This window comes from Camelus bactrianus, chromosome 8 (assembly GCF_048773025.1).
Source record: "Camelus bactrianus isolate YW-2024 breed Bactrian camel chromosome 8, ASM4877302v1, whole genome shotgun sequence".
Taxonomy (NCBI): Eukaryota; Metazoa; Chordata; class Mammalia; order Artiodactyla; family Camelidae; genus Camelus; species Camelus bactrianus.
In genome coordinates, this window is record NC_133546.1 from 36,128,142 (window position 1) to 36,155,555 (window position 27,414).

General features: G+C 33.3%; 1 protein-coding gene across 2 annotated transcripts in view; it reads left to right on the forward strand.

The window, feature by feature from the left end:
• The window catches only part of TBC1D32 (TBC1 domain family member 32), a 130,671-nt gene that overhangs the window by 77,214 nt on the left and 26,043 nt on the right, over nt 1-27,414 (forward strand). For both annotated transcript variants that reach the window (XM_010965489.3, XM_045524458.2), the window contains 4 exons: nt 5,718-5,840; nt 6,855-6,963; nt 7,686-7,782; nt 23,232-23,357. In XM_010965489.3, the coding sequence (XP_010963791.2) occupies nt 5,718-5,840; nt 6,855-6,963; nt 7,686-7,782; nt 23,232-23,357 (455 nt within the window). The remainder of the gene's footprint in view (nt 1-5,717; nt 5,841-6,854; nt 6,964-7,685; nt 7,783-23,231; nt 23,358-27,414) is intronic.

A 27,414-nucleotide genomic window follows, 5' to 3' on the forward strand; every position in this document is an offset into this window, starting at 1 on the left:
TTAAGGAGAAGGTAGCAAGGGGGAAAGAAATTTTATAGTATATGGTATTTTAAACTCCAGCTTTGCAATCATGTAAAATGCCCACTTCCACACTAGATTGGGAGGCTCTCTTGGCATCTGAGGCAAAACAGTGTCTTATCTTCCTTGTTGATAATGGGGCCTAAGCTCAGCTGCAGAACTTTCAGCATTTCTGACTCATTTAGGGCAAGTGGGCTCTTCTCAAGGCAGTGCTGACAGGGAACCTCACAGAGGCTCACAATATGATTAGTGTGAGCTGAGGCACCTCGTAGCCTGATCACATTGTTAACAAAAACAGTCTTTCGTTATAACTTGGTTATGCTAGTATGCTTATTGGTACATATTCAAAGATATATTGATGTTTCCTGGTGAGCATCAACACTATATGCAGCTGTGTGTAGTGATATAGTGATAAATTGGACATCTGTAATTGTTTGGGATGATAGAATGTAATGTATCAAGAGCCTTTTTTTCCAATGCACAAGAATTCCATCATTAGTGTTTTTTATAATACACATAAAACATAAGAATATCACAAAATTTACAGGGCTAATATAGAATTAATGTTATATTCTTAACAATATATTGTTATTTACAGATTAACAATTAAGAGCAGTAACATAGTCTTAATGTTTAGCATGCAGGCCTGCGAGTTTTAGGATTCTGGTAACCCTGGTTAACAATTCTTTGTCCTGGAGCTCTGACTGAATATACTTAGATTTTTCTTTTCCTGAGAATACTTCGGTTTTTGTTGGTCAGTAATGCTAGTTTCCTATGGTTAAACCTAAATCCTTACTCAGGAGGAATTTTATTTCAGATTTCTAATGTAAACAAACTCATTAAGAAGGTTCAATTGGCATGTAAATTTTTTTCGTAACTGCTTTACCCAAGATATTTCTCTATGACACAAATTAAATCACTTATTATTACATTACATAAGAGATAAAATTTAATAAAGTAAAAATAACATTTTTAGAAAGATAATTTAGAGTTTAGGAAACAAATAATTTGTTTTTGTTACTTGAGCAAAAGCGAAGGACTGAGCAAAGTCCAGATTCCGTGTGGCTTAAATTCACTTTCCAGTTCCACTGGAGTCTGTTTATCTTTTTTTGGCAGAATAGCTAGAGAAGAATAGTAGTTCATGGTCCATCTGACATCTACGAAGCACTATTTTTTATTTAAGTCAATAAACGTGTATAGTTTAAAATGCCGAACAGTATGGGAAAGCTTTTAAGAATAAGTAACCCTCTAACCCTTCCCCACTCCCGAGCCCCGCTCCTCAGAGGCTGCCACTTTCAACTCCTTGAATTGTTTCTTTTGGCAATCATCTCTAGATTCTTAAATGATATGCTTATGCTATGTCTTGATTTTTTAAATTTAGGTTTAATCTCTTGACTTTAGAGATTTAGAAGTTTAGGACTTAGATTTCCTCTGCCATCCCTCTTTCTCTGCTGTATAGTTTCATCACAATTTTGATTAAATCGCCATTGAAAGTTTACATTATTGTGTCCACATAAATATTACTCATTTATGGGCCAAGTATTCTAGCTATTTCCTTTTTCCTACTTTATTTTTCCTGAAGTTAATAATTGCATGACTTTTCCCCATTTGTTTCATTTTCTGTGTACCTACGAATGTATCTCCAGACTGTCCTGAGAAAATACACTGCCACCTCTGCTGCTGCATAACACTTGTATGGTGCTCATTATGTCCCAAGTACTGGTATTAGGTTCACATTTAAATCTCTTGATTTCAGAACAACCCCATCAAATAGGTACTCTTACTAGCTCCATTTTTTTTTTTTTTTTTTTTTTAATGACTCACCTGAGCCACAGAGAAGTTAAGCCATTTAAGGTGACACCACTAGTAATTAGTGAAGCTGGTATTTGGACCCTGACAGTCTGGTTCCAGAGAGTGTAATGCCTGTCTCATATGTTGCACCGTTTTACAACATGAATGTCAAGGGTCTTTCCAATTATGTTTTATAGTCTCAAGGTTTTCACATTCTTGAAGGTAGGGACTATGTATGTATGTCCTGTTCATATTTATGAAAACATACACTCTTGGTAAACTAAAGGATATCAGGTAATATTTTGTCTTTTTTTTTTCCTGTATCACATCTTTTTGTTTCATTTTGTACTGGAGGATCTTTTAGCCTTATATATCAGCCTTACTGGGATTTCTCTTCACCATCATCCTGGAAATTGCTTTCTTTCTCTTCCAAGTTGGATCTTCTTAATTGGGATTTAATACCCTGTTTCTTGGTTTACTCCCTTGTTTATATGGAGACACTTTCTCAGAAGGGATTGTGGGATGGAGATATCCACAATATGATGTTGGGAGCTACAAAACAAATGGATAAGTGGTAACTGATTTAGTAAGCCAGGAAAGCTAAAAGTAAATTGTCAGGGAAAGCCCAGAAGCAACTGTTTATCACAACATTCTAGAAGTGCTAGGAATTAGAGACACCACTGAAAATGAGATGAAAATGGAGGATTAGGTGTGAAAGTCTAAGATTTTCAGTAACAGGATTCGTTCAATATATGATGTAGATATGCTGTCACGTTTTCTCCATTCCTATCCCACCGGCTAGGTGACTGTTCTTTCCTATCTTCGGCAGAACATTGGAGATTTACCTTCTGGAAATCATGAATCTAAGACAAGTGCAGCTAAGGAAAGGGGTACTGTGTTGAAAAAAAATTAAATGTTATTATCTGTCAGTTCAAGAGATAATTTATCATTCAATTTTCTTTTCTCTCCTAATTTATTTTTTAGCATTAATTAGGCATTATTTTTCCATTGCTGCATTTTTCCTATATTTCTACCAGTAATATATCTCAGGATTTTTTTCTACAAAAATATAATAATAATAATAATAATAATAATAATAATAATAATAATAATAATAATAATAATAATAATAATAAAATAGTAATGTCAAATACTTAAAACAGTACTTACTGTGTGCCAGGTATTATTCTAAGTGCTTGGAGGGTTGGTTTCAGAGGCTGGCTAGAAGAGGAATATAGATGGTACTCTGAGAATACACCCAGACTGAGGGAATATATTTGACTCATGTCAATGTTCTTGAAAGTGAACTCTCCTGCAAAGGTGGTAAAATAATCCCTTTTGTTTTGAGTCAGCCTCTTTTCTCAGCTACCCTAGTGCTCACTCAGATGGGCTTATGAACAAAGTGGCCATGATGGCAGGGGCTAGAGATTGTTTATCAGATAAGGATCATAAAACAAGAATATTTATTTAACAAAGAGAACATGGATTTACTTCAAATCTTAAAAGACCATGTGTAAATCTTGTATTGCCCCTTGTCAGAAGCTCCGTATAGTATCTAATCAGCCACTAAAAATTAGACCAACATCGAATCTGCTGGATTAAAGTCTTGAGTGATAGAGGTTCTTGACTCAGAACCTGCCAAAGTTTTAGATCTTATTCTAGCCCCTAGGTCACACAGAGTTGATAGGGGTTACTTGATATAAATCAGCAAAGCATGCTCACATATTGTAGGTGTTGCTTCTAAAATTCAGAGAGGCTAAAATCATGCATTATGAGACTTCCTTAGTGGTAAATAGCATAAGATTTAATAATACATCATATATATAATATGTGATATCTTGGCGTTCTAGGCCACTAGAACTCAGAAACTTCACTAAGATGGCAATGAAATGTACCAGCTTATACTACCATCTTCAAACTAGAAGTCTAGGTATTCTTTTCATTCTGGTTGCATTGCATTTTATCTAGCACAAGTGTTTTTGCTTTTGTAAACTAAGTATAACTAACTTCTCTAAATTGATCGTAGCAGGTTTTCCCTTAGTTTTATTTATGCATTTGGTTATTTTAGCCAGGGTTCTGGAGAGTGATATCGAATTACCATTTTTTTAACTCTTAATTGCATCCACCAAACATTTTTTCTGTTTACAGATGCTACTGAATAGGTAAAACATGCAATTGTACCAAAATTCAGAAGCTATAAAAGATACACAAGATATACTGTGAGAAGTATAACCCCCATCAGTCTGTCAGATTCCCCCCCTGCAGAGCTAACAATTCTTACCAGTTTCTTTTTTTGTCCTTGGAAAGAGATTCTATGTAAAAACAAATATGTATTTACATATATCTTCAGGTGTTGCTCCATTTTTATTCAGATGTTACCACTATACACATTTTGTGATTCTCCTCTTTCACTTAACATATGTGGGAGATAGTTCTTTATCAAAACATAAATAGCTGCTCTATTCTATTATCTGCATGTTATAACACCATAAAAATGCACCTCAAACGTTTAAACTTCTTGCTATAGATAGACAGTAAAAAAACATTTTTATTGCTATTATAACCACTCTGCAATAATTATCCTTATAAGTAGGCCGTTGTGCTCATGTTTGAATCTATCTCTAAGATAAATGAATAGATAAGTAATTAGTAGGCTGGTTTCTTCTTGGACTTCGTTTTTCCTCAGATGCCACCTTTCAGAGAAACCTTTATTAGCCACTCTAAATACCAGTGTCCCCTTCACATTATCTCTTCTATAGACTTTATTATAGAATTTTTAGGCATATAAAAGAATGAGCAGTAGTGTAATGAACCTTCCATGTACCCATCACTCATCTTTATCAATTACCAATATTTTCCAGTTTTGTTTCATCTCTCTCCCCTTCCTGTATACATTTTTTCCTTAAGAACTTGAAAGCAAATTCCAGATCTATGAACATTTAACTATGAACAGTTCAGTATGCATCTCTAACAGATAAGGAACTATTTTTTAAAAAATTACCATTATGCCGTTGTTACATGTAAAAATTCTGTTTCTCTGATCTCATCTAGTACCTATGCCATATTTTCCTGTGTGACTCAAAAATACACCTTCACAGTTTCTGCTTGAATCATAATCAAAACAAAAATCTTCAGATTTGTTTTATTTTTCTCTTAATTTATAACTTCCTTTATCCTCTTTTTTTATGCCTTTTTTAACCCTAGAGAAACATAATAACGTGTAGGATTCTCCAAATTCTGAGTTGGATTGACTGTTTCCCCCTTGTGGTATCTTTTTACATATTTTTCTGCTCCTTATACTTCTTATAAACTGATAGTGAGATATCTAGGATTGGTTAGTTTCGGGTTCCGTTTTCTTAGCAAGAATATTTTATAGGCGGTACAGCATAAGTCCTCTTGCATCACAATGGAGCCACATGATTTCTACTTTTAATAATGTTAAGAACAGTGTGTTTAGATATTCTCAACTATCTGATAGTTAGAACATAAGCCACTGACATTCAGCTAATAAACATTTCCTTAATTGGTAGAAGAGTGATTTTGTTATTCTTTCTGTATGTAATTGAGTAAAAAGGGATGGCGATTTGTAGTTTTTATGCATTTTCTAATGTTCCCGAACTAAAATTTTTAAAATGAGTAGCAGTTGAGAAGATGATTTGCTATTCCTAGATTTAGATAAATTTTTAAACTAGATTAGAAATTAGCCATGATCTTTAAATAATATTTCAATAAGAAAAACTTTTGAAGTTATTTGTTATTCAAAATGATTAAAAATACATCTGAAATAGCTACCTGATTTTTCTTAGAAAATTTGTCTTTCCATTTATAGGTATTTGAAACATCAAGAAAGCTTCTGAACTTTTAGGGTATATTTTATGAATCTACTTTTATTGTTCCTTTTTATATAGATTATTAAGTGTGATATGCTGTGATCTAGACACCCTTCTCCTACTAGAGGCTCAGTATCAAGTGTCTGAAATGTTACTAAATGCTCAAGAAGAAAATACCTTAGTGACCTCTGAGAGCCACAGGTAAAAAAAAAAAAAGACAAGGTAACAGTTTTCTTTACAGATGTTCAGTTAAATCAGTAATTTTCTGTGTAGTTTATTCAGTGTTTCTCCACTACCTGAACTCAGTAGATTTTAAATGAGAGTACAAAGCAATTAAAGCATAAATATCACAGAAAGATTGTGAACGATGTTCTTGGAGATGGTTTGCAGAGTACTGCTAAGTTTTTGTCTAATTTAGGTTTTTGTGTAATTTAGTTTTTTGTTTTGTTTTTGTCTTTTATGTAAGTCCTAACTTTATTAATGGCTTCGTAAAGTTGTATTACCTTTAAATTCAGGCTGCATGTTAAAGATGACCCATTAAACAAAGTGTTTGATTTTTGTGTCCCTTGTAGAGGCACTTTTTACCTCATTCTCTTAATTATGTTAGTTCATAGTCATAAATTCTGATTATTGCAAAACAAGTTTATGGTAATACCTTGAAAGCTTTTTTCTATTAGTGTATCATTCTTGCCGTTACCTGAATTTGGTTGACATTTATTGGATACACATTCAATGCTGGCATTGTTTTTGTGTCTGTAATTGAAAACAAGAAGTGTGCTTTAATCCTAGCTAAGCTTTGGAAAAATATAGATCAGGCCACATTACTGGATACTGTAGGTTTAGTATAGAAGGATAGTGTTAAGAGAAACAGGAGGCATGGAGGCTGCAATGTTTAGAATTTGAATTAAGACAGTGCGTCTAGAACTTAAGGGAACCTTGACTAAAAATGTGAGAGTCATTGTACAAATAATGCACGTCTTAATCCTATTTCTTTAAACATGTAACTTTTGTCAAGGAAATATTCTTCACCTAAATCATCTCATATCAATTATATCTCCAATTTTTTGCTCTCTAGTGAATAAAGCTATAAGATAAAAGCTGAATTTATTTTTAAGGCTTTTCTATAGAAATTGTGTTGCTTTTGTTCTCTATATGACCTTAAAATTAAATCATATTCAATTAAAGCAATAACAAATTTATATATTTATTTTTCAGAGATTTTATAATTGACAGCTTATCAGTAGAGAGAAATCATGTTCTTGTTAGGATAAATCTTATTGGTGGGCCAATGGAACGAATTTTGCCTCCAAGGATACTAGACAAGGTAAGTGGAGTAAAGAGGAGGGAGGAATGTTTTTCTGATGTATTTTGAAGCAAGGTAGCCAACTCAGGTGACAGTGAACAACTTGCAAATAGATACATCCCAGAACTGAACTTTTGTTACTGGAAAAACACTTTCATGGCAGGGTGTCACGAGTGGTAATTTGTGTTGCAGAGTAGGGTATTGTTCCATTAAAAACCTGTCATTTTCTTTGTCTTTGAAGTTTTTTCACTTTTAATGACTTTCTTTCATGATACCTACTTTTCATTAGAGGACTAATTCTTGTATTTAGTACCTCTCCTTCTGTCATATTGAGTACCTCTCCTTCTGTCAGTATCCACAGAGTTTCGTTTTTCTCTTGTAAGGTTTTTTATTGTTGTTATTAAGTACACTAGTTTTGATTCTTCACTCCAAGAACGGTGAGATAGAAATGATTGACAGCACAAGAGAAGTAGTTTTGAGAGCCATCTAGTTGCTAGAACAAGTTGAGCAATCTGGTTGCTAGAACAAGTCATCATATTTGTCTTCAGCATTTATTTAATGTTGTTTCCATTTTTCATTTTAGTTAGTATCCATTAGAGTATTGGATTGTAGTATCAGATAGCTTTTGGTTAGTTATCTTACAACTCTGAAATTTAGGAAATTTCAAAAGGTCTTAAAGTTTTATATTAAACTACTTCCTAAAGTCATCTTGTCTTGCCTTTTTTTTTTTTTTCTTTTTTTAGGGAGATGATCTATATCCTTGGCCGATGTTTTCATCATATCCTTTACCAAACTGCTATCTGTCAGACTGTGTTACAAGAAATGCTGATCTAAAACAAGGTAAAATACTTATACCATCACGTGCCAAGTTTTAGTGCTTTTGTTGTTTTAATTTGAGAAAAAATAAAGTATTATAAGGGGAGATTAATACAGTTTTTCATTCAGCTTGTATACGTGGATACATTTATTCCTGTTTCTTCGTAAGTTTTCATTTTTTCCACATGTTCCTTACTAAGTTAATATTTGTATGATGCCCAATAGTTTTTATCAGAACCTTTTTTTAAAAAATGGAATTAGTGATTGTTGAATTCTAGACATGTAGAACTTTATTCAACATATTAATGTTTTTAAACATCTGTGTGCCACATGTAAGTCCTTGTGTGCTCAAAACTTAAAATATAAATGTGTTATATAAATGTAATAAAATAAAATTTCAGGTATTCACTTAGAGGAGGAATTCATGACCTTTTAGAGAATATATTCAAGTAATCGGATAATTTTATGATAGGACAGTGTGATAGGAGCTAATTAAACAAATGTGCAGCCTGCTAAGGTAGCACATAAGCAAGACCCTCTCCCAAGGAAAATTAAGTTTAAAGTGAGACAGGAAGTAGGCATTTTCAGGGTATTAGAGGAGCATTTTTGACACAGGAAATAGCATCAAGGCTAAAAGGAGAAGATTATATTGAGAACCATGAGTAGTTCAGGATGTATGAGATATGGAATGTGAGGACAAAGTGACCAGAGATAAGATTTAGACAGGTAAGCCAAGTTCAGCCATAAGGCCAGGCTACCTCAGATTCAGGGGTTTAGATGTTATCATAAGAGCAATGAAAATTCAGTTTTTAGACTTGAGAATTCTAAGATGAAATGAGATATTAAACCATTAATTTGAGAAGTTAAATCTTATCAACGTGATCTCCTTTATATTACCATCAAACTTGCATTGGAAAGAAATAATGTATATAAGATTCATTTCACATAGGTTAGATTCTACAGCGTGATTGTTGAAAAATAGGAAATGTTTCTTCTATGTGAAGTGTCGTGTGTCATTTACCTTTTCTTGTGCTTATTTATCTTAAAATCAATAGAGACAATCAGTTGATATACTTTATTTCCAGTGTTTTAAGATAGATACTATGTATCTTATAATTGCATAGAAACAAAACTTCTGTTTTTTTCTGTCTACTTAGAGGTTAGGGAAAGAAAGAACATGAGGGAGTTTTTAATATTTGTCCTTTTAATGTACTTTTAAAATTTTGCCTGCGTGTTTTTCTCTTGTGTGACCTAATCTATGCTTTCAGAGATGTAGGAGTGATAGTATTTTTCAAGAAGAGACTCTTGGAAGAGTGTCATTTTGGACTCTTCCCACTGACTCACTTCTTTCAGTGAACCCAAACCATTTTCAATCTTTTACGTTTGTATTTTCTTATCCTACTTTCAGTCTTTTTAATCAGTCTTTATATTTTGCCATTCTTTTTAAAGATTTCATTATTTATTTGCCACTCATTAGTTTACTCAGCGTGTTTCTTGAGTGTTGATTATCAGGTTCTTCACTAAGCACTGGAGATAAGATGATATACAAGACATGGTCCATAGATAATTTGTTTCTTCACAATAGTTTGATTTAAAAATATGCCCTATTTTAAACTGACCAAGGCAGATAAATCAAAAAGTAAGATTAAATGGATAGTTCCTTGAGAAGAGAAAAAAAAAATTCCTAGGAATTGGTGCTCAGAGAAGTATACTTTTATTCCTTACTCTACTCTTATAAGTGATGTAGAAAGGGAGTAATAATAGCTTCTCTGTCTAGCCCCAAAGATAACTGTAGAATGATTATTACCTCTCGTGAGCCCATAATGCTGCCAGGCAGCCATGCAGTGTGTCCCCAGGTCCAGTTGCTCTCCTAGTCTCCTAGATGACTGTTTTCAAATCTTACATTTCATCAAACCTTTCTCACCTCTTCTGCATCTTTTCTGTCAGATGATAACTTTGTTTCCTTTCTTTTTACTGAGGAAATAGAAACAGAAAAGAGTTTCCATGTACTCCTGTTAATATCAACTCACTCCACTGCCTCTGTGCCAATTTAGGATTTGTATTACTATGAATAAAACTGCAAATTTTACTTACAAAGGTTGGCTTCTTCATCTGTGCACTACATCCCATCCTCTTCCTTAGCAAAGGTGTTGCTTCCAATAGTTCTGCCTTTTATTTTTTGTGGAGGGTGGGGGTTGGGGTGGGGGAGGTAGCTTTTCTGTAAGCCAACAAGCATTCTGTTAATTCTTCCATATTTAAAATATCTTCTTTTGAACTCATTTTCTCCTCTCTACAATCCCATTTCTATTCTCCTACTGCAAAATTCCTTGAAGGAGTTGTCTAATCTTAATATTCTGGTTATTCTTGTTCTGTGTTCTCTTGAATCTACTTGAAAGCTAACCAGGCTTTGGCTCTTCCCATTCTACCATGATTAAATCGGCTGGTCAGATCTCAGTCCTCATCCTACTGCACTTAGCCATTATCACTTAACATGTTTGATGCCTCTCTTTTTTGAAACATTTTCTTACTTGGCTTTCAGAAAGTATGATTTCTGGCAAATTCTTCATCTCTTTTGTTGGTCACATCTTTCCAACCTGTAAACTTTGGAGTATCCCAGGGCTCATTTCTCAGGTGTCTTTTTTTTTTTTTTTTTTTTAATTCTTGCTGTACTTACTCTTTTGGGGATCTCATCTAGTCTCATAACTAAAATACCGTCCAATATACTAATGGCTCTCAGATTTATATCTTCAACCGTATCTCTACCCTGACTCTGAACTCATATCTGTTTACTTGCCACCTTGGTAGGACGGGTGATAAACATCAAACTTAACAGGTCTGAGTTAAACTTCTGATACTCTTTCGAAATCTGTTCCTTTGGTATTCTTCCTCATTTCAAAAACGGCAACTTTGTGCTTCCATTTCTTAACTTAAGCTGTTTAAACCTGAAGGCTTTCTTTGACTCCTCTGTCTTCATAACTTCACATCTAATCTATCAGCAAATGCTCTTGCCTCTTCATACCTGAGATTAAAACCACTTTTCACCACCACACTCATCTCTCTCCTATATTATTGTAGTAACCTGTTCAGTGTGTTCTTAACACGGCAGCCTGACTAATCCTATTGAAATGTGGGTTGGATAATTTTACTCCTCTAATTGAAACCCTCCAGTGATCTACAAGCGTTTCTATTTCCTTTCTGACGTGTTCTGTTTTAGGTTAATATAGTTTCGAGTGTTTTTATTTCATATTTTCCCACTGTGTTGGACAACAACTTGCAATGGCCCTAAAACACAAGTATTTGAACAAGACCTAATTCTCAATTTAACAGCAGACCTAATACTTCCTCCAAATAATAGTGGTCCAGACATTACTATGGCAGTTACCTCAGGAAGAAATTTTACATAGATACATTCTGAATCGAGTATAAATCAAATATATGTCATTCTGATATTGCTGATTATCACCAATCCTGTACTCATAGTAGGATGGCAGAAAATGAGAGAGGAGCTCAGAAGCACGTCTGACGTTCCTTAGTACCTCAGAGAGTACAGTGATGATGTCTCTGTAAACTCAGTGAGAACAGTGGAGCATTTCTAGCAGATATAAAGTTAAGTTGAAAGTAATGTTTCTGGTTAAATACTGTTCAAGAAATTAAACATTCATTACGCATTTTTGAAAATGCTGTGCTTAAGCTGTTAATACTTTAAGATGCAAATAGCTGTTTTAAAAGTCAAGAGTTCATATACTTGCCATTTTGCTTTTTTGATTTGGAAGCAATGATTCACTGATTCTGGTAGATGTTACTTTTTTAGTCATTTGCATTGCAAAATTTGGGGACATCACTTTAGTTGTGTGCACATGGTGGCATTCACCTAATTTGTCTCCCAGCTTCTAGATTTATCTTTCTTGCTACAGTTAGCATTTCTTCATCTGTTAAATTGCCTCTTGTTAGTTCCTTGGCACCAGTGTTAGCTATTAGATGATTTATCTTCATCTGCAAATAAGAATCTTGAGACATCATTTGGTTCAGTTATTTTTCTTTGTATGCATTTTTAGGGTCACCATATTAAAATGTAAAAGTCCTTTAAAAGCTGTTTATTATCTTTTATGTGCATGTATATATGTACCTATGTGTATATATGTATAAATATACATATGTATTTATACATGTCATATACATTTGAACATATAAAAATCATCTTATATAAAAATTCTCTTCCATGTGGCAGAAATAACTTCTACTCAGAATATCATCTTTTTGTTACCTGAGAGTCAAGTAGGAAGATAGGTGCTAGTATAGTAACTTGCTGCTCCCGTACAGAAGAGAGAAAGGAAGTGGGAGAAAGCAGAGTTGTACAGTGGTTAAAACCAAGTACTGGTTAGCAGGTTAGCATTCTATACTAAAGATTAGCTCATAGTTCCTTTCCTATATGAGAGAGGAAGATTGTGAGATAGCAAACTGTTTGGTGTCGTTTTTGTTTGCTAAAATTAGATCTCCCAGACATTACTAGACCCCTCATCAGCTGGTGTGCTCTTCTACATTTCATTTTGGTGTGTTCAGGTTGGGGACTTCTTTCTCTAAGGAGGAAGGGGAGTCCAGTACTTCCATACTGAGAAATAAACATGGCTTGAGGGATTTGATAGCATACTCTGGTTATTGGAAGCATCGGAGACACATCGTAATAATATGAGAAATAAGTTTTTCTTCCCTTTCTACCCTGCATTCACTTTATTTTTAATTTTATAGTGCTTATTCAGGCTGAATTATAAAATCAACAGAAATCTAGATTATATCTGTATCTTATATACCTTACTACTGTAGAATTTCTCTCATCAAGAAGCTATTTGGAAATACGTTTACTTAGTTGGGGCTGGTATCTTCAGAGTGGAGAGTAAGGGTTTTTTCTTCTTTTTTTGGTCATTGCGTGTGTGTTTCTAGCACTCCTAACAGGGTCAACAGAGTAGCAGAGGCACAGCATTGACTCACAGGGTCACTGCCAGCCAGACCACTTGATAATAATTGCCTTTGTTTGATTTTAGAAATTCAAATGGCTACTCATTGAAAGCCTCAAACATATTAGTAATTCCTGATGCAAGTAAACTTCCAAATGTTCCTAAGAACTCCTCAGTGGTCACTCTTGACCTACGTATCCCTCTCCAGGCCCTTCCTGAAAGTTGACCTCTTTTGTGCCGCCTGAGAAGTAACGAGAGTGACAGCTAATGTGAGCCACCCTTACAAACAAATGTTGTTTTCCCATTCTTTTATCTTACTGCCCTTTACTGCACCTCTTGTTCTTTCTCTTTCCATGGTAATTATCCTATGTATTCTGCATCAGTCATAGAGACCTTTAAAATTTTTGTCACCAAGATATAATTAACATCCCATACAGTTCACCCACATAAAGTGTACAATTCCATGCTTTTTTAGTATATTCATGGATATGTGCAACCATCACCACAGACAATTTCAGAACATTTTCATCACCTCAAAAGGAAACCCAGTATCTTTGCTTCTCCTCTGCCCTCCCCCAGCTGTAAGCTACCACTCATCCCACTGTCTCTAGAGATCTCTACAGTCTGGATTTTCATATGAATGGAATAATGTGGTATGTGGTATTTTATGGCTGGTTTCTTTCCCTTAGCATAATGTTTTCAAGGTTCATTCATAAGGTTTGTCCGTATTGTAGCATGTATAAGTACTTCATTCCTTTTTATGGTCAAATAACTTTCTATTATATGGATATACAACAGTTTGTTTCTACATTTGTCTGCTGGTGGACACTTAGATTGTTTCCACCTTTGGCTATTATAAATAAATGCTGCTATAAACATTTGTGTACAAGTTTCTGCATGAACATTCTCTACAATCTATACCCAGGAGTAGAGTTGCTAAATTATGTTAACTCTGTTTAACAGTTTGAGACACTGCTTCACTGTTTTCTAAAGCAGCTACACCATTTTACATTCCCACCAGCAGTATATGAGAGTTGTGATGATTTTCCACATCATCATTTGTTGTGATCTGATTTTTTGATTCTAGCCATCCTAGTGGATGTGAAGTGCTATCATTGTTGTTTGATTTGCATTTCCCTGATGACTAATAATACTGAGCATCTCCTCATGTTCTTTTTTTTAAATTGAGGTATAGTTGATTTATATTATATAAATTTCAGGTGTACAACATAGTGATTCACAATTTTTAAAGATACAGCGAAAAAAATGTGACAATGAATGTATGTATGTTCATGTATAACTGAAAAATTGTGCTCTACACTGGAATTTGACACAACATTGTTAAATGACTGTAACTCAATTAAAAAATGTTAAAAAAAAAAGATTATACTTCATTTATAGTTATTATAAAATACTGGCTATATTCCCTGTGATGTACAGTATATCCTTGTAGCTTATTTATTTTATACATAGTGGTTTGTACCCCTTAATCGTGTACCCTGTTGTTACCCCTTCTCTCTTCCCTTTCCCACCTCTCCACTGGTAACCACTAGTTTGCTTTCTGTATCTGTGAGCCTATTTTGTGTTATATTCACTAGTTGGTTGGCTTTTCAGATTCCACATATAAGTGATGCTCTTCATGCTCTTATCAAGCATTTATAGGCCTTCCTTGAAGAAGTAACTCTGCAGATCCTTGACCCATTTTTCAACTGGGTTGTCTTTTTATTACTGAATTTTTTATATATTCTTTAAGTCCCTTATCAGATATATGATTTGAAACCTCTTTCACATCTTAAAATGCTTTGTTTATGCTTCTGGGCCTCTGCTCTTGATGTTCCCATCACCTGGAGTACTAATTCCTACTCTTCATGTGGGCAACTTTTGAGCTTAGTCTGAATGTTGCTTTATGAAAGTAATCTCCACCTAAGTGAAATAGACTTCTTCCCTTGCTTCTCTCTCTTTGGCTCCCTGTTTATTTCTCTAACAGCATTTACACTTTACTGTGCGCTTATGTATTTATTTGTTCACTGTCTACTACCCTAGAATGTCACCTCCATGAGCATTTTTGTCTAAAGTAGTAGGCAATAATAAATATTTATTGAATAAATGGATGAATTAATATTGGATTTCTTCTCCCTCTATTTTTCTCATCATCAAACTCTATTTTCCAAATCTTTGTCAGAGGACATTGGGAATTCCTTCCAGGCTAGTCTGAAGCAAGTTTAGAAGTTCTTATTCATACCTGGAATAACCTGTGATCTGAGAATGAATAGCTTTGTAGTTACAAAGCTCCTTGAGCTAGACTTCTATATATGTCATTTATGAAGTAGTCACTTTTATTATAGTTATTTTATCATTTACAAAATAATACTTTACATTTATATAGCACATAAAAGGTATGCATTGTTAGCATTACATCTTAGTTATTTTGAAGAAAATAACCAAAAAAAAAAAAAAAAGCACAGCCTTTATTCTGTGATTACTTCAAATTTAATCTTTTATAACTTCAGTATCTTAACTTTGCTGCTTCCTCTGCTGCATTTATACTTATCTGATAGGAAATTGATTTTCTGCCTGGCAAAACATTCTCTTTCACATACTATATAAAAGAGTATGTTCCACAGTGATAATCATTCCCTTTAATGGAATGCACGAAATAATATTAAAATCTTTACAGTCAGATTGTTGAGATATGTTTAATTGAATATTTCTAGGTGACATTATTCATATTTGAGAAGACAGATCATTTTAAATCTCATAACATATGAGAGATAAGTATCACTACAGTATCCTTTTTTTTTTTCTTTTTTGCCTCAACATGAAGCTGTTTTTCTTTCTACATATTAAATGAGAAAAGGAGGGAGATTGTCATAAATTGAAGCAAATTCCAGTTAGCACTTGCTTTTCACACTTTGTAAATTTTCAGCTATGAATGAATTTAGTATAAAATCTATGTTGAATCATTAGGTTCTAGGTGTTGCTCAAATGCCTGCAAGGACCATAACATGTTCTTAGGTAAGGATCAGGAATCTAAGTCACTATATTACATCTATATTACTTGTGTAGACTTGATGTTTTATAAAAGTACAAGTAAAATTCAAGCCACTGGCAGTGTCTATTAATACATGTTATGTATTAATATGTTGGGGGATGGAAAAGGCTTTTTGATGGGCATTTTTATATGTGATTATTTTGAACATTTTGTACTTGCAGACTACTGCTTATAGAAGACTTAATCATTGCAGTGTATTTTGGTCAATAAAGAAATAAATATGGATAAAGTTTCAGAAGTAGAGATGGAGCTGATGAACAAGAGTACTGTATTCTGTGTCTCTGGAGTTATTCATTGTTCAAATGAGCAGTAAAGTTCATGGATTTTGTAGTTACGTACTTAGGATGCCAACATGTTTTATCCTAGCTCTCAAGACATGCTGATATTATTTTAAATTGTTTGCATTAAAAGATGTTGAAATTTAGCCTTTTCAAGTGTAAATACTGGTATTTTGCCATTGGAATGATATCTTTATTTTAACAAGGAAGTTTTCATTTGTCATTGATTTGTTTACTAAACTCTCATGTTTTTACTGTGTTTAATTCTTTATTCACTGATGCTGCTTCTTGCTGACACTTTGATAATTTCGGTCTTTTCAGGCTTTTAAGTCCATGCCCATGTCCTGATGAATTATCTTCATGTCTTTTTAATTTCTAGGTGAGACGGCAATCATTATATAATCCCAGTTGTATAGTTTCAAAATTAGAATATTATCTACATAGTAAGTAGAAATAAACATAAGAGGAGAAAAAGGAGAATGAGATTACCTATAATGGCAACTGCATTTTAATAAAATAATGAAAATTGCCAAATTAACAAATGAGTAGGCTGGATTGTCTTTATTGCTAATCTGATAACTTATGTAAGATTTAGGATCACCACTCTTCCTGAATCAACTAAAAATAGAATCCTATAGGAAAAACTGTGAAAGTACTTGAAAAATAGTATGGTAGGTACTACGTATTATATAGTGCAGCATGATGATGGGTATTGTTGTTTGTTCTGATTATAAAAGCCTTTTGTACTATGTCTTATACAGTAGTTAATCTATATATATTTTTGGTGATGTATTCTGCTTTTTATCAAATACTTTTCTAGGCCTTTATGTCAAGTCAGATACTTTCTCATTCTTTTTTCTTTCCGTATTGTTTTTAACCTTGGAATTAAAATTTATTTTCTGCAGATAAAGGTAAATGGCTTTTATTTGGCATCATTCTGTTAACTGAGGAGAATGGAATATATGATTGTGATTTCTTCCCAGTGTAGTAAATCATGAGCTGCAGCTGTTGAGACAGTTTACAAATCAGAATAAGTGTTTTTTTTGAATGGTAAAGCCCTTTATGTACTTTTTATTTTCATGTTTTAAACAAATATCAGTGGCAACCGGAAGAAATAGATCACCTGCTAGTTTAGATGCTGGTGATAAGGGAAACTAATTCCTCATTTACTCGTCACCGATTTCTCCTATAGCACATGCTTACTTACCACATATTAAAGAAAAGGAAAAGTGATACGATAATTCTAAAATGAGGAATAATCTGTATAAAATATAGATGCCTTATGTTTAAGAACCTACAATTAAAACAAAATAAAGACATGTAAGAATTTATATACACTCACATTTTAGAAATGTAGGGAGAACTAATATAGAGAATGAAGGCATTTTTCCACTTGGTGTTTCGAGACTACTCCAGAGTCTTTTCTTATTTGTTGTATTAAGAGTAAACTGTGTTAACCTACATGGAAGTAGAAAAGATAAATAGAAACACAAATTGGAAGCAAAATTTTCACAAATAAGCTTCAGTCTAATGGAAGGGAGACTGTCCAAATTAAGCCTAGGAATCTTTTGCTAGTTAATGAAGTCCTCCATTTATTGTGCTTCTTTTGTAGCATCTGTTTATGACATTCTGTATAAAGTGGGCATTCAAAATGACTGATGTCCTAGGAAAGAAGTACTTAAATTTTTCTGTATAAATAGATTGTCTTTGCATTTGTATTGAGCTTACATTTTTCCTCCCCTTGAAATTGATATTCTTTTTTTTCATTATCTACAATAAGTATAATCTTTCCTTCCATATAACAATCTTTTGAGACACAAATTATACAATATCAAGTATGAAAAGATTATAGTGCTTATCATAACAAAGAATTTCAGAGTTTAAGTATGAAATATTACCAGCTATGATTGAATTTTGTAAACATGAAACGATGTTTCCTTTTTTCTATTGTCCTCAGTGGTAGTAAGAATGAGTTTAAAATAGATTTTTTTTTAAATTTTCTGTTCCAGTTTTTCATATTTGCCTATAAATCCAAGTAACCTGAAGGAACATAAGAAGGAGGAATATACCCTTCTCTTTCTTACTCACTAGATAAACCAAATCTTTTTTGGGAAAACAAAATGGTAGTTTTCTGTGGTGACTACATTGTAGCTAGATATATAACTGATATCCTGAAACCTAATTTATTTTACTCTCTAAATACCATATGGTTTGTAGTATGTAAAAATTGTTGCTATAAAAATGTGAATTAAGAAAGGAATTATTATATTCCGTCAACGTATAGAATATAAACCTCGGTTCTTCTTGTGAACTAGAGAAGTTGTTTTTTCATTTAACCCTAGGAAGTGAGAATTTGTTTCATTATTGGAGACTGAATTGTACCTAGAAGATGTATTAATGAGGATTTTTTAATGTATACCTTAAAAACACTTTAATATAGTGATTAGGGTTCTTATAAGTGAGTCATTTTATATATGTACTTCTATTTAAAGTTTAGTGAGTTCTGATAAAAACTTTATACCAAATTAATGAACTGTTACATCTCATATTTGGCATTAGTATGCTTAGAAACTTTTCAGTCACTTAAATAACTTTCAGTTATATTATACACATTTATATACACATATGTATATGTAATTAATTTTTATGTACAACAAAATGCACCCATTTTAAGAATAGCTTGAATTTTGACAGATATCTGTGCCCACATGATCACCACCACAGTCAAAGTATAGAACATTTTCATGATCCCACAAAAGTTCCCTTTTGTCTTTTGCAGTCAACTTCTCGTCCACACCCAGTTGCAGGCAATCATTGAGTTTTTTTCCATGACTATGGAATAGGATGTCTTAACCTCAGCACTGTTAATATTTTGTATTAGGTAATTGCTTATTGCCCCAGGGGACTGTCCTGTCTGCATTGTAGGGTTTTTAGCAGCATCCCTGGTCTGTGCTCACTGGATGCTTGTAGAACTCTCTCTCTGCAACCCACACTCCCAGTTGTGACAACCAGAAATATCTGTAGACATTACTGAGATTATGAGAGCAAAACTTAGTCCATTTGAGAGAACAGCTATAGATTAGTTTTCCACTCTATTTCCATAGAAATAGTAGCACATTAAGATACTTTGTGCCTGGTTTCTTTCAGCATAATGGTTTTAAGATTAATCTATTTGTTGCACATTTGTGTGTATCATTTTACTGAGTAGGATTACAATATAGATAAACTAGAGTTTAATTAAACATCCACTTTATGTTTGTATTTTCTTTAAATTGTTAAAAACATCTGCTTTAAATCTTTGCCTGCTAACTGTATCATCTCAGTCCTTTCTGAGTTTTTTTTAAACATTTTTTATTGATTTATAATCATTTTACAATGTTGTGTCAAATTCTAGTGTTCAGCACAATTTTTCAGTCATACATGGACATATACACACTCATTATCACATTTTTTCCTCTGTGATTCCCTGTGCTGTACAGTATAATCTTGTTTATCTATTCTACAATTTTGAAATCCCATCTATCCCTTCCCACCCTCTGCCCCCCTGGCAACCACAAGTCTGTATTCTATGTCTATGACTCTATTTCTGTCCTGTATTTATGCTTTTTTTGTTTGTTTGTTTGTTTTTGTTTTTGTTTTTTAGATTCCACATATGAGCGATCTCATATGGTATTTTTCTTTCTCCTTCTGGCTTACTTCACTTAGAATAACATTCTCCAGGAGCATCCATGTTGCTGCAAATGGCGTTATGTTGTTGGTTTTTATGGCTGAGTAGTATTCCATTGTATAAATATACCACCTCATCTTTATCCAGTCATCTGTTGATGGACATTTAGGCTGTTTCCATGTTTTGGCTATTGTAAATAGTGCTGCTATGAACATTGGGGTGCAGGTGTCATCCTGAAGTAGGGTTCCTTCTGGATATAAGCCCAGGAGTGGGATTCCTGGGTCATACAGTAAGTCTATTCCTACTCTTTTGAGGAATCTCCACACTGTTTTCTACAGTGGCTGCACCAAACTGCATTCCCACCAGCAGTGTAGGAGGGTTCCCCTTTCTCCACAGCTTCTCCAGCATTTGTCATTTGTGGATTTTTGAATGATGGCCATTCTGACTGGTGTGAGGTGATACCTCATGGTAGTTTTCATTTGCATTTCTGTGATAATTAGTGATATTGAGCATTTTTTCATGTGTCTATTGATCATTTGTATGTCTTCCTTGGAGAATTGCTTGTTTAGGTCTTTTGCCTATTTTTGGATGGGGTTGTTTATTTTCTTCTTATTGAGTCGTATGTGCTGCTTATATATTCTGGAGATCAAGCCTTTGTCGGTTTCCTTTGCAAAATTTTTCTCCCATTCCGTAGGTTGTCTTTTTGTTTTACTTATGGTTTCCTTTGCCGTGCAGAAGCTTGTAAGTTTCATTAGGTCCCATTTGTTTATTCTTGCTTTTATTTCTTCTAGGAGAAAATTTTTGAAATATATGTCAGATAATCTTTTGCCTATATTTTCCTCTAGGAGGTTTATCTTATGTTTGAGTCTTATGTTTGAGTCTTTGATCCATTTTGAGTTGATTTTTGTGTATGGTGTAAGGGAGTATTCTAGAATACAGACTTGTGGTTGCCAAAGGGGTGGGGGGTGGGAAGAGAGAGACTGGGATTTCAAAACTGTAGAACAGATAAACAAGGTTATACTGTATAGCACAGGGAAATATATACAAGATCTTATGGTAGCTCACAGCGAAAGGAATGTGACAATATATATATGTTCATGTATAATTGAAAAATTGTGCTGTACACTGGAATTTGACACAACATTGTAAAATGATTATAAATCAATAAAAACTGTTAAAAAAAAGGAGAGAGACAGGAGAGCAAGAATGGGGGTAGAGAATGAGAGAAGAGGGAAAACGATTTTTAAATTGCAGATAATTTACAAAAGTTATATGGACATTCTCTATTTGAAGGAGATAGTAGTGGTTATAAAAGGCAGAATAACACAGAAGGAAACAAAGATGAAAAAGAAACTGCATTTGTCTTTATAATCATGTGACAATACTGATTTTTTTATTTAAGTATAATTGACTTTTACAGTATTAGTTTCAGGTGTACAATATAGTGATTCAGTATTTTTATAGATTATACTCCATGTAAGTTTTTATAAGATATTGGCTACATTCTCTCTACTGTACATTACAGTAAATGTTGGAAGGGGAGATAGGTGAAGGGGATTAGTGAGTACAAACCATTAGTAACTCTTAATAGGTTCTAGATAGTTTGTTCTTGGGAAATAAGTGGTAAGGATATTCTAAGTGAAAACTATAAAAATTCCTTTTTAATGCTGTTGAATTGTCTTTTACCTAATTTGTATCAAGGTGTTTTTAACATTAATACTTTGCTGTTAATAATGTAATTTTCAACAAAATTATCAGCTTTGGTATTTCTTGTTTAAAGGTTTTGAGAGTCTTTATTAAAAATAATTATTTTCTCATTTGACTAAATCAGTTTAATTTTTTCTAGCTATTGCTTCTGATTGAGGCTACTTATGGAATATCACAGGATCATTTTGGCCTTGATGTTTAAAGAGAATATATTAGATTAGTACTAAATATTAGAATTATGCATTCTTCCAATAAGACAATTCTTTCTGGTTTATATGTATATTTATTAGTATGCATATGTTTGGCATATTTATTTGTATACTCAGGTTTGTATGAGAGTGTGTCTATAGCTTTGATGTAAGGTTTTTTTTTGTGACCTAATTGTCAAATAGGGAAATAGTTACCTAAATTATGATTTTTATACTTAATCATATAATTTTATGTATGATAACCATTAGGATTGTGTTGGAATATGTAGCTGCCTTTTTAAGGCTAAAAAAATCAAATTAGGTAATTGTAATGAAATGTGTATCTTGATTATACTCAGTTATACTCTTATTTGTGTGTATACATCTGCATATATATACACACATGCGCTTTGTGACATGTAAGTCTCATGAGGGCAAGTGACCTTGTCTGTTTAGATTGTTATAGCCATATAGGAGGAACTCCATACGTATTTTTTGAATGTATTTTTACAAAGATTGGATAGAAAAATGAAATAGTTCAGCATGGTAAAAAGGTTACTTTTTTAAGACTGATAAGAATAAGGACTTACTTCCTATTTTATAATTGTATTCATTTTAAAGGGTAGAGAATTGGTTGAAACCCTCTCTAGTGTTAGGCTGATTACTGATATCTTCCTGGTGGAATTCATCAGCCCATGGCAGAGTGCAGGTGGCAGTGTTTTGTAGTGCTCCAGACCACATCTTTGGACAGAAGCAATCAGGCCTTTGACTTTATACTTTCAGAAGGTTCTTACTCATTTTTCCCCAAAATCTTCTTCAAGGGAAGTGGTAAAAGGTTTGAGTTCTGTGACTGACTACTTGTTCTACAACATGCTGTTGTAGAAAACAAGAGAACATCTTTGCTTCTTTTTCTCCCCCTTGAATTTTTACTCGTGTGTGTGAGAAAATAGTATATATGTTTACATGTATACATACTTGTATATCCTTTTTTAATGACACCTAAATCCTCAGTATATTTATAGGTGCTTTCTAATGCAAAATCTTACAGTAATACAATTAAATGAAAGATGGAAAAATCTCATGGGAATAAAATGAAAATGAAAAAATAAAATTGCCGTGTATTCATGAAATTGCTAAGAAATAAGAAACGTTATATTTTAGCCCTAGATACCAACTCAATTTCAGCATAGTTTTATTTTTCCTCCTAGAGGAGGAAGTAAATGATTGACTAGAGATTTTCTACACTTATGCTTTCTTTTTGCTTTTAAAATAAATGAATAATATTGTACCTAAATATACATGAAGAATGAATATAATGTTTGTCAGTCTATGTAGTGAAATCTTGAAGTCCACAGTGTGTATTAAATACTCAGTAATGAGTCATGTTTGTTTAAGAAAGAGTTATGGTTATAAATCAGCCCATTTTATGAGCTTTTATGAGGTTTTAATAAATGTAATAGCAGTTTTCTGGTATGCGATATAATTACAGAAAATGTCTCTTTTCCTTTGAAACCCATCGAAAACTTTGTCTAGAACTTGTGACTGTTTACATAATTAACATTAATACTTATTTTTCAGTGTATCTAGCGTGTCTTGTTAAAATAACATAAAAATCATCTTTCTTATTAGACAATATTGTTGGCAAACTTTTGTTACACTTCAAAATGTGTGATAAACAAACTGAGTGGATAGAAAACTGTCGGAGACAATTTTGCAAAATGATGAAGGCCAAACCTGGTATAATCAGTGGAGAAGGTGAGTATGTTTTAATTTTCTGATTTTTTTGGTATGGAAAGTATATTAACAGAAGCTGTGTTTCCTTAAGATTAGTACTGGCACTTCTAGAATACATAATATTAATTCCAGAAGTCCTTTGACTTCTGAGAAATTTGTGATACTGGAGAACAAAAATTAAAATTCGAGAAACTACTAAGCTTTTTTTTTTTTTTTGAACTGTTTCAGAGGCCTTGGTAAGCTAAATACCTTTCCCTGGGTAAGAGTTCACTTGGTTTCACCAGCTTTCACCTGGATATACCTCACTGCTGTATTTTTGGAAACTTTATTGAATTTTTTGACATATTTTAAAACTTGCCACATCCAGCCATTTAAATTTAGTGACTCATAAGGGAAATTTGGGGGGGAATAGCTATGTTGTCTAAACCAGCAAACAGTTTGTTTCATACTAAGATATGTGTACTTGTTTTCCAGAATCATGTTTTAATTAACATTATTTTGAATAAAGATGGTCTAAGGAAAAGTTTTAATGTCAATATAAGCTAGATTTCTTGAATGCTACAATTTAAAAAGAATTGTCCACTTCATCAGCCATACTTTATGGTTTTCATGATTGTGTCATTTGCTATAAAATTTAAAATAGAAAATAAAATAAATTCATATTTTGTTGGAGAAATTGTATGTTCAGGGAATATGATATATATCTGTGGGTAAGAAATCAAACATTCTCAAAAATTTTAGTGTAAAATGAGCCGTTCAACTGTTTTACCACCCCCCCAATACTTTAAAAATATCAGAAATGTATATTGATCTCTGGTTGCATAATGGAAAATATTTAAAATAGATTTTGCACATATCAAAAGGTTCAGAACAAATTGAAAAAGCAGCAGCTTAATATATTCAGTTTAAACAGTAGGTAGAGGTGTAGTTTTCTGAGTTTCTCTCTTATGGGGATAGTGATAAGACAGAAGAGAAGTCACCTGATCTCTGCCCAGCAATGTATAGTAGCTTACACAGAACTCACTTACTCTTCACAGAAGTTTTACAAGATACTCTACATTTTATGGATAAGGAAACTAAGGCCTGGAAATTTAGGTAACTAACCTGGTTCACAGTGGCAGAGGCAAAAGTGAACCCAGGCAATCTGACACTAAAACCCATGCTCAGTATTAGTTTGGTCTACTACCTCTTTGCACCTTCTCTTTAGCAATTAATGTTCTGCACACGAGAGGCAAACAACATTTATTAAGTAAACACAGGTAAGCATATGCTGGTGTAGACAAATGGTGATTAATTAATTAATTAATTTTTATTAAAAAAATTTTGTAAATTGAAGTACAGTCAGTATATCTCATAGCATACTTGTTTCCTGTGTATAAGCTAAGATGAACTATTTTAATGGGTAAGCTCAATTCAGAAATACTAAGCAAATACATGCCTTTGTACATACATACTTATTTATGTGTGTGTGTGTGTGTGTGCATGCACATGTACAGTCTGGCTCTATAATGTGATTCAACATGGGTTTTCAATATAAGCAATCTACAGTTAACAAGAACCAGAGATTTTTAAATTATCATTACCTATTCTGCAGTTTCTCCGCAAAATCTCTATATAAGACTCTGCAATGCACAATAAGTACTATGTATATTCATTAGTATTTTTTCCATAATTATAATAATGGTTGAATGAATTAGTCTTAATTTCTCTGTAAATTATGTGATCTGAATCCAAAAGGAGGTAGACAAAGGGAAATTCAGTTAACAAGAACGTACTGAGGACCTACTTGCTGACTCCCTATTGTGTCCCCCACTATGGGAAGCTACTGTCCTTTGTGGGTAATAGTAAGGAGGGGAAGAACAGTCCATCAGTAGTCTTCCTAAATTGGTTCAAACCCAGGCCATCTAAACAGCTATCAGGAGAGAGAATTTCTAACTTTTTCCAGTTTGGCCTCCTGCTATTTCTGGAGTTTCAGCTTATAAGAAGTGAGACAATGTAGATGTATAATTGCACAACATTCCTACACACTTAGTAATGAGTCAGTGGGAGAAGCAATAGGTTATATGATCTAGAGCTCACAAGTTAAAACATGTCAGATTTTTTCTTTTTCATGACCTTATTTTTGGTCTATGTGCATCTCCCTTCCCACCCAACCCCCAACTATATCCCAGACCTTTTTCCTAGCACAGAACCAACTAGGACATGTTTGCTGAGCCTCTGTAACTTTCCTTCATTTTCGTGTGTTGATTTCATTCAGCATCAGGAAAGAACATAGTTAGACAGTCCACTCGATTAGGTTGAATTTCAAATATATTCACGGGCTAGTTCTTTTTATTCGTTGAAGTACAAATCATTCCATAGTTCTCTTTTTCTTCTGTTCAGGAAGCTCACTGTAGACTTCTAGTTTCTCCTGAATTTACTAACTTAGCCTCTTGATGTCTATCCATGTTAAATAGTAGATTCTGTAATCAATTGCACTTTTAATTTTTCTACTCTCATATATCTGTCTTTCTAGAGGCGTCTCCCTATAAAAAGAAGCTCCTATTTTTCACATTATCTTCTAATCATTATTTCCCATTAATATTTTATTTCTGACCTCATAATTAAATCTACAATTTTAAATATATTCTGTAATATATTTAAATAAGTATGTTGTCCCTATTTCTGTTTACTAATATTGATAATATAGGGGACAGAGGAGAGAATAGTGAACTTAAGGATATCAAGAGAACAAAAAGACAACATTTTTTTAAAAAATTAATAGAGTCCCAGAGACCTGTTGAACTGTAACAAATCTGACATTTGTATCGTTGGAGTCATGGAAAGAGGTTGGAACTACAAATGTATTCAAATAAGTGACGGCTGATAACTTTTCCAAATTTGACAAAACACTTAAAGCCTGTGGATTCAGGAGCCCTGTAGAGGGTGAACCTAAAGAAATTCACACCAAGGCACAATACAGTTGACCCTTGAACAACACAGGGCTGAACTATTTACATCTATTTATATAGAATTTTTTTTGAGTAGTAAATACAGTACTATACTATCTGAGGTTGTTTGAATCTGTGAATGTGGAATTGCATATAAAGAGGGCTGATTATAAATTTTGTGTGATTTTTGACTGTGCAAAAGGTTGAATAGAGTTCAGTGAATAAAAAATTTATTTTCATCATTAACCATTAACATATCATGAGATGTAGCTTTTTAGACCTACAATTGTTGGAAAGCATATGTTATTCCTATTTGACTTTACATTTTTCACAGCTTGAACACTAATTTTTCTTCATGAATTATATGTTTAAAATGCACTTGGATGTGGGGGATATAGCTCAGTGGTAGAGCTCATGTTTAGCATGAGGTCCTGGGTTCAATCCCCAGTACCTCTACTAACAACAACAATAACAAATGCACTTGGAAGTGAAAAAGGGTACATTCAGTTAATACAGTTCATAGTCAATATCCTGAATATAACTAGGGCACGATTTTAAAAGATGACTAAACCTTGTGTGTTTAAGCATATCTGTTACTCTATAGATGTATCTCTGTCCAGCAAAATAATTCTGGATTGCATATTAATTATAATCTACCTGGTTCTATTCATTTTGGAGGTAATATATGCAAATTCAGTGGCCTTTTCTATATAACATTGATGGGTAGCTTTTTCAACTTTCTTTAAACTAACAAACTTTTAGAGAAGTTTTAGATTCATAGCAAAATTGAGTGGAGAATACAGAAAGTTCTCCTGTACTTTCTATCCTTACACAGGTACAACCTTCCTCAATATCAAAATCTCACACCAGAGTGGTACACTTGGTGAACTGATGAACCTGCATTGACATATCGTTATCATCAAGAGTCCATAGTTCACATTAGTGTTCACTCTTGATGTTCACATTCTTTTAATTTTGACAGATGCAATGATAATGACATGTTTCCACCATTGTAGTATCTGACAAAAGAGATTCACTGCACTAAAAATTCTGTGCTCTCTCTGTTCATCCCTCATTCTCCCCAGCCCCTGGCAAGCTTGCTTTTGATCTGGTTGCCTTGAACAGATACCATCTGTTGCAAAGTATAT